At 54.9% G+C, this 7,329-nt stretch overlaps 1 protein-coding gene across 4 annotated transcripts in view; it reads right to left on the bottom strand.

Annotated features, from left to right (window-relative positions):
- Positions 1-1,125: 1,125 nt before the first annotated feature.
- LOC100342463 (RH-like protein) overlaps positions 1,126-7,329 on the bottom strand; it is a 35,043-nt gene continuing 28,839 nt past the window's right edge. For all 4 annotated transcript variants that reach the window (XM_002715970.6, XM_089301340.1, XM_089301341.1 and 1 more), the window contains 3 exons: positions 5,278-5,357; positions 3,029-3,102; positions 1,126-1,293 (listed from right to left, as the gene is read on the bottom strand). In XM_002715970.6, the coding sequence (XP_002716016.3) occupies positions 1,267-1,293; positions 3,029-3,102; positions 5,278-5,357 (181 nt within the window). In that variant the 3' untranslated portion in view covers positions 1,126-1,266. The remainder of the gene's footprint in view (positions 1,294-3,028; positions 3,103-5,277; positions 5,358-7,329) is intronic.

Here is a 7,329-nt window from a genome sequence, read left to right as displayed (position 1 = left end):
ATGGGGCCCGGCTCGTCTCGTGCTCGGGTAGCAGTGTCTGTCTGTTCGAATAATGAACTGGATTCCATGTTTCACTTTACTTCTGCCCTGGGCCACTAAGCTTGATGGACCGGCAAGGTCGATCGCCGGGGCCAACAGCTGTGTTTTCTCCCGGGCTCTGCACCCCAGTCAAGTGGGGTGCACGCCCTTCAGAACTACAGTTTGCCATGTCGCCCTGCTAACGCGTGCCACGATTGGCCCTGCGTGAACCAGAGTTCTCCTTGTGATTTCCCTGTGGGGCTCCTCCCACATCAGCCAGAGTCCTAGGCCGTGTTCTGGGTGTTGTCTGGTTACCAAGACATGACTCAAAGTCAAGACCGCATTGCTGCCACCTCTTGTGTTTTCACATGAAGGCACAGGACAGGCACTGGAGAGGATCTTTGAAGTCACCCTCTCTCTGCACAGGAGGAACCCCAGAGCATGGAAATCAAAACAATCTCAAGGTGAGAGAAGTCGCCTCCAAAGCCAAGGCAACGCGTCCTCACCCTGCACGCAACCCCAGCCTCTCCCTGTAGTGCAGTTCGCAGTGTGCTCGGGACACCGTGTCTGCTAAGACTGTAGAAATCAAAGCTTTACATCTGGGGGCCGGCGCTGAGGCACTGTGGGCTGAGCTGCCACCTGCATCACCGGCGTCCCACGTGGGTGCAGGTTCGAGTCCCGGCTGCACCACTTCCGACCCAGCTCCCTGCTGACGTGTCTGGGAAAGCAGCAAAGGATGATGGCCCAAGTTTCTGGGCCCCTGCACCCATGTGGGAGACCCAGATGGAGTTTCTGGCTCCTGACTTAGGCCTGGCCCAGCCCTGGCTGTTGTGGCCATTTGGAGAGTAAATCAGCAGATGGAAGATCTCTGCTTCTCAGTGTCTAACTCTGCCTCTCAAATCAAATAAATCTTAAAGAAACAAAAAAGCGTTATAAGTTTGCCGTTGTCTGCACTGCTGATGGAGGCAAGAGGTGATCTGGGGGCATGAGAAAGAATCCAGGCACAGTCAATAAAATTGAGCCAAAACCTTAATTACATCTGCAGCCTAGAAAACCATGATATTTAATGAAACCAGAACTGGTATTAAATTAGCACGAAAACAAATCTTTGATCTTTTGTTTTTTAATATGCAGTGACACCTGACCCTGTTTCCTTGCATGGGAGGGGACGTGGCCGTGATGAGTGCGGCACACGAAGCTGGGCAACGTGGCTTCCACGCAGCTCTCGTCTCCCGTGGACCTGCTTGCTTAAAATCCAGCAGCCAGATGAGGAAACTGTTAGGGTAGAGCAGAGCAAACGCCAGTGTTAGCATGAACCATTCAGCGCTGGATTTGTCTGTACACTGCCAACCTCACCCCTTGAAACTCACCAACCTCCGGGTCTCCTGTGAACAACTGCGGGGGTGGGGGGGACCTTTTCTCTGTCAAGGGCCATCTGGAGACTTAGAACCTCATTCAGGGCCAAAGCTCAGCCTTTGCACTGAGCCTGCTGCAGCTCTGTGGAATTGGAGCCCCGCCTGCACCCCGCCTGCAGTTGCCTCTGAAGGGCCAGAGCAAATGATTGCGCAGGTGGACACCTGCCCTGGAGGCTCCTTCATGGAATCCGGATTAGAAGAGAAGTTGGACAAGTCTGTGTGAGGCTCTTCCTGGGTCACTGGTAGTTCAATGCCTCCAGTGACGGGGCTCACCTCTGCCACATGCGGTAGCTCACGCCCTTTTACACGTTTGGATAGCAGCTCCCAGAGGAAAAACTTTCCCTCTTCTGCCTGCCAGTCTTTTCAGTTTTCCAAAGAGAGTCCTTAGGTTCCCTGGGGGTCTTCTCTTGCCATCTGGGTATGTCCTTGGTTCTCGCTGGGCTGTGTTACAGCCTGGGATATGGTACCACAGCTTGTGGAGTAACCTTGGCCCACAGAGCAGTGGAGCTGGGAGTCAGGGTAGCTAACAGCCAGGAGCTGTGTTTTTGTTTGTTTGTTTTTGACAGAGACAGAGAAACAGTGAGAGAAAGAGACAGAAAGGTCTTCCTTCCGTTGCCTCACTCCTCAAATGGCCGCTACGGCCAGCCAATCCAAAGCCAGGAGCCAAGTGCAGGGGCCCAAGCACTTGGGCCATCCTCCACTGCCCTCCTGGGCCACAGCAGAGAGCTGGACTGGAGGAGCAGCAACCGGGACTAGAACCCGGCGCCCATATGGGATGCTGGCGCTGCAGGCGGAGGATTAACCAAATGAGCCATGGCGCCAGCCCCAGCAATAAAGCCATTTAAAAGCGAAACTGCAGGGGCCTGCGCTGAGGTGTAGTGTGTAAAGCCGCCGCCTGCAGTACCAGCATCCCATATGGGCGCCGGTTCGAGTCCCGGCTGCTCCACTTCCAATCCAGCTCTCTGCTATGGCCTGGGAAAGCAGTGGAAGATGGCCCAAGTTCTTGGGCCCCTGCACCCACCTGGGAGACCCAAAAGAAGCTCCTGGCTCCTAGCTTCAGATCAGCCAAGCTCTGGCTGTTGCAGCCATATGGGGAGTGAACCAACAGATGGAAGACCTCTCCCTGCCTCTGCCTCTCTAACTCTGCCTTTCAAATAAATAAATAGCTTAAAAAAAAAAAAAGCTGCGGAGGTGCGCACGTGGTGTTTGGGACACCCATGTGCCGTACTGGAGTCCCTGAGTTTGAGTCCCAGCCTCTCTATAACATGAACCTGGGAGGCAGCACATGATGGCCCAGGTGCCAGGGGCCTGCCACCCACCTGGGAGACCTGGATTGAATACCAGGCTCTTGGCTTTGGTTCGGCTCAGCCCAGCCCTGGCTATTGTGAGCATTTGGGGAGTGAACCAGTAGACGGAGGATCTCTCTCTCCCCCCTCCTCCACCCCGCCTTTCAAATAGAATAAACAAACGCACTTAAACACATCTCTTTTTTGCTTGTTTCTTGACTCCCATAAACACCAAGTTCCCATCTACAGCAGAAACCCTGTCAAGTTCATGCACTTGAAATCTAGCATATTATGGGTTAAAACTCTTACCTCCCAGAAGGCTTGGTCATCAAAAAATTTTGCCACATGAGGTGCTCTCCATATTTTGAGATTTAGGACCAAACCTGTTTAAATTCACAATAAAATGTTACAACATTTGGAGCACAGCACTCATCTCAGTATGAGTGGGAATGATGTAGCTCGACCCTGGGACCTTGAAAGAAAGCTGTTTGCTTCTGTTCTCAGGAAGTAAGACAAATGCAAACCCCGTCCTCCTGGGGCAGCCCGATCAGGTCCATGGACATCGAACAGGACTGGCAGGAGCCACGCGCAAAGGACTGAGCCTACCCTGAGTGGTGTCCGAGATCTGACGGCCTTCCCAAGCCAGGGTAGCAGGGCTCCGACAGACGGCGCCCAGCTAAAGAGTAGGTGCAACCAAAACACAGGTGCTACCACGGAGAGCAACTCCAACACGCTCGCTCACGTCAAGTCACTCTTGTGCCTGCCTCCCCTCCCCCACTGCCTGGCGCCTCTGCCCAGAGCACCTGACCCAATTCAATCCCGGCTCCACCGGGACAGCTGCATCTCCCAGGATACATTAAGTGAACGCTTGCCTGTCGTGTGGGACAGGAAGACGTTCCTGATGACGCGTCTGCGTGTCTTTCACGATCAGTCCCGGTGTATGAAAGAACAGATTAACGCAGGCAGGTGCGAGCTCAGTGCAATTCAGGTTCTCCTCGCGCGGTGTGTGCCTTTAACTGGCACTGGTGTGCGGGCACAACCGGCACCCCGCACACACCTGGGCTCACTCAGAAGTAGCCCCTACCGCCCACGTGGATTTGCCAGACAGCTGAGGCTTCACTCCCCACCGATGGAAACCTGGCTCACAGATCTTTTCCTGTCCCATGAGACAACACTGAACATAGGAGAGTTCTTCACAAAGTGTGTGGAAGAATGGAATTAAAAGTGTGTGTTGGGGCTGGCATCGTGGCGTAGTGGGCTAAGCCACTGCCTGCAGTACAGGCATCCCATATGGCCACCACTTTGAGTCCCGGCTGCTCCACTTCCAATCCAGCTCCCTGCTAGTGCACCTGGGAAAGCAGCAGAGGATGGCTCAAGTGCGTGGGCCCCTGTACCCACGTGGGAGACGTGGATGAAGCTCCTAGTTCCTGGTTTCGGCCTGGCCCAGCCCCAGCCATTGTGGCCATCTGGGGAGTGAACCAGCAGATGGAAGATTCTCTCTCTCAACTCTGACGTCCAAGTAAAAAATAAATAAATCTTTAAAAAACATAGATGGTGTGTGTGGCCGGCACTGTGGTCCAGAGACAGGACGGGGGTGTGTTCGAGGCCACACAGCTCACTGGGGAGCGCTGTGCCACTATTCTGTGTGCGTTCTGGCGTCGACCCCTGCCTGGGGCATCTAACCAATAGATGTTCGCTTGTAGAACATAAGTGGACAGGTCTGGACAGGTGCACATGGTGCCTGTTGTACAGGAAGACTGGCTAATTAGTAACTCCCTGAGAGCCTCTGCTGTTCCATCGCCTTGCAGGAGCAGACACCCCCCTCCCCCCCTGTCTAGAGACCGCCCAGGGCTTCCAGGCCCCTTCTACCACTCGGCCCGCATGCCCTCCACGTGGGTCACACTGTTCTCCCTGCTGACCCCCAGACACGCAAACATGCTCCTGCCCCAGGACCTTGGCACCTGCTGCCCTCTGCGTGAAGTGCTCTTTCCTGGAGATGATGCCTTCCCCTGGGTCTCCCAGCTTCTCCGCGAGCTTCCCCCGCCCCGGGCTGCGTGTGTGGGCGTCCCTCATAGCACTCCCACCCTCTGACCCCATATACCTTGTCTGGCTGTTTATTATCGATACCCTCTCTGCTGCGAGTGGCAGCCCGGGGAGGTCAGGAAATTCGCTGTTCACTGTGGTGTCCCTAGTGCCTGGTTCCTCCTTAAAGACTGAAGATACTCGCTGAGTGACAGTATCGTGCTGTCTTAGGCAGCAGAAGGTAGGCTCCTGGGCATAAGGGTTCCTTGGCCTTCGGTGCACACTGGGCGCAAACACCAGCCTGGGCGCGAGAGGCCCCAGCCCGACACACACCGAGAGCCCGGTGAAGGCCTGCCTTTCCCCGGCCTGAGTCTGCAGCAGGCGACTTCTAAAAGGGCCTTCCCAGTGCTGAAATGACGCGGTTGCCTTTCTTTAAAACAAAGTTTGAGCCCTTTGCCCCGCTGGGTGAGAGCGGAGCGGGTGGGCACGGACAGAGCCGGGCAGAGGGCAGAGGATGGAGGGGGGCTCCCACCTACCTGCCAGGAGACCGGACGCCAGGCCCATCGCCACGGCCAGGCTGAGCGCCCCAGCGTCGTTGAGCACCTGGAAGCCGACCCTAGAAACGACAAAGCACGGGGGTCACCCGGGCATCAGGCTGCAGCGGTCACCGGGGACAGAGCGGACAGCAGCAACGTGGGGGGAGGGTGTGTCCTCTCCCCACAGCCACACTCCCATCGCCTTCTCACAAAGCCACGCACACTGGAGATGGGAAGTTGGGAGGGAAGGTGGACCTTAGGGTCCCCTCTGGCTTCCTCTGGCCCTGGGATCCCAGGGATAATGAACCAGGCCACAAATCAGAAAACCCACGTTCAAGTCCCAGCTGTGTGGCGCTGGGCAAGTTGCCTCCGTCTCCATCCCCGGTTTACGTTAGAAATGAGACGAAGGCTTCCTTCCTCCCCGGGACGAGATGGGGTACAGCATGGCCGCCACACCCTCCCCCTGCCCACCATACGCCCCGAGCCCTCTCCTCTAGCGACCTCGGGCCCATCAACTTCATGTTAAACTGTTACGGAGACCCTGGGTGCTGGCTGTGGGTCTCCCAGGGTTAGGCCTGCACCTGCGCACTGCCGGTCCCCTCACGGTGGCCCCAGGACACTTGCTCGGAACCAGCTAGTGTCTGAGTCTTTCCTGCTTCTTGTCTCAATGGTTCCACAAAATGGGGGCGGCCTACGGCCCCAATCTGAAGAGCAGGAAAGCACAGCTCAGAGCCTGCAGCCTCGTGGGGCGGACTGCTTCTGCGACCTTGGCCCGGTCACTTCAGCTCCCTCTGCTGAACCCTTGTCACAATGCAGAAGCAGTGACTGCACCTTCCTTACAGGGGATCCGGGCACAGGGAGCTCCCACACTGCCGCTCACGTGTGAGCGCGGGGCTCAGCGATGACGGACCACTGCCCAACTGCCCACTCAGCACGCCCCCACCCCCTGGAACGCTCCAGGCCCCCATTCTGCCGGCCTGGGCTATCTGGAGCAGTCTGCTTCTTCTCTAGCCCCCAACACAACCCAGGGTATCAGAAGCTCAGGGGACGTCCCTCTACCCCTCCTGGACTTTTGGGGCTAATGTAATCCCATGCCACTCTTGCTTTATAAAAAACAAAAGGGGGGAATGTTAATATAATGGCACAGTCATATCTATGGTGTAATCTACACCCCGGACACCATCCTAGGCTCTAGTCCCCGCCACCCTGGCTGGAAGCCAGGTGGCCACATGGCCCAACTACCGGTGTCAGCTCCACCCCCACCCTAATGGGATTCGCTGCTCCTGCTTCCCTGCCCGCCCCCCAGCAAAGGTTTAACAGGACCTGTTCCTGAACACGTGGCTCTCTCTATGTCTCTCTGTCTCTCTGTCTCTCTGTCTCTCTCTCTGGAGTTCCAGGCTCCTGGCTTGGCCTGACCTGCCCTGGTCATTGAGGCCATCTGAGGAGTGAACCAGAGGATGGAAGATCTCTATCCCTGTGTCTCTCCCTAACTCGGCCTTTTAAAATAAACAAATAAATAAATATTAAGATCATAATAGTATAATATTATATATAATAATTATAATATCTTATATATTATGTATATTATATATTATATAAGTATAATATATAATAATATTGCATATTATAATATATATTATATTATTTATTATATATATTTATTAATTATTTATTTGAAAGAGTTACACAGAGAGAGGAGAGGCAGAGAGAGAGAGTTCTTCCATCTGCCGGTTCACTCCCCAGATGGCCGCAATGGCTGGAGCTGCGCCAATCCAAAGCCAAGAGCCAGGAGCTTCTTCTGGGTCTCCCAAGAGGGTACAGGGGCCCAAGGACTTGGGCCATCTTCTACTGCTTCCCCAGGCCATAGCAGAGAGCTAGATCAGAAGAGGAGCAGCCAGGACTAGAACTGGCACTCAAATGGGATGCTGGCACTGCAGGCCAGGCATAAACCCACTGCACCACAGCACTGGCCCCAAGATTTATTTATTTATTTTTAAAGGCATAGTTACAGAGAGGCAGAGGTAGAGAGAGAGGTCTTCCATCTGCTGGTTC

Source organism: Oryctolagus cuniculus, chromosome 7, assembly GCF_051225735.1.
Source record: "Oryctolagus cuniculus isolate XC-2025 breed Fujian yellow rabbit chromosome 7, ASM5122573v1, whole genome shotgun sequence".
Lineage (NCBI taxonomy): Eukaryota > Metazoa > Chordata > Mammalia > Lagomorpha > Leporidae > Oryctolagus > Oryctolagus cuniculus.
Note: the sequence above shows the minus strand (reverse complement) of the source record. Positions and strands in the feature narration are given on the sequence as shown.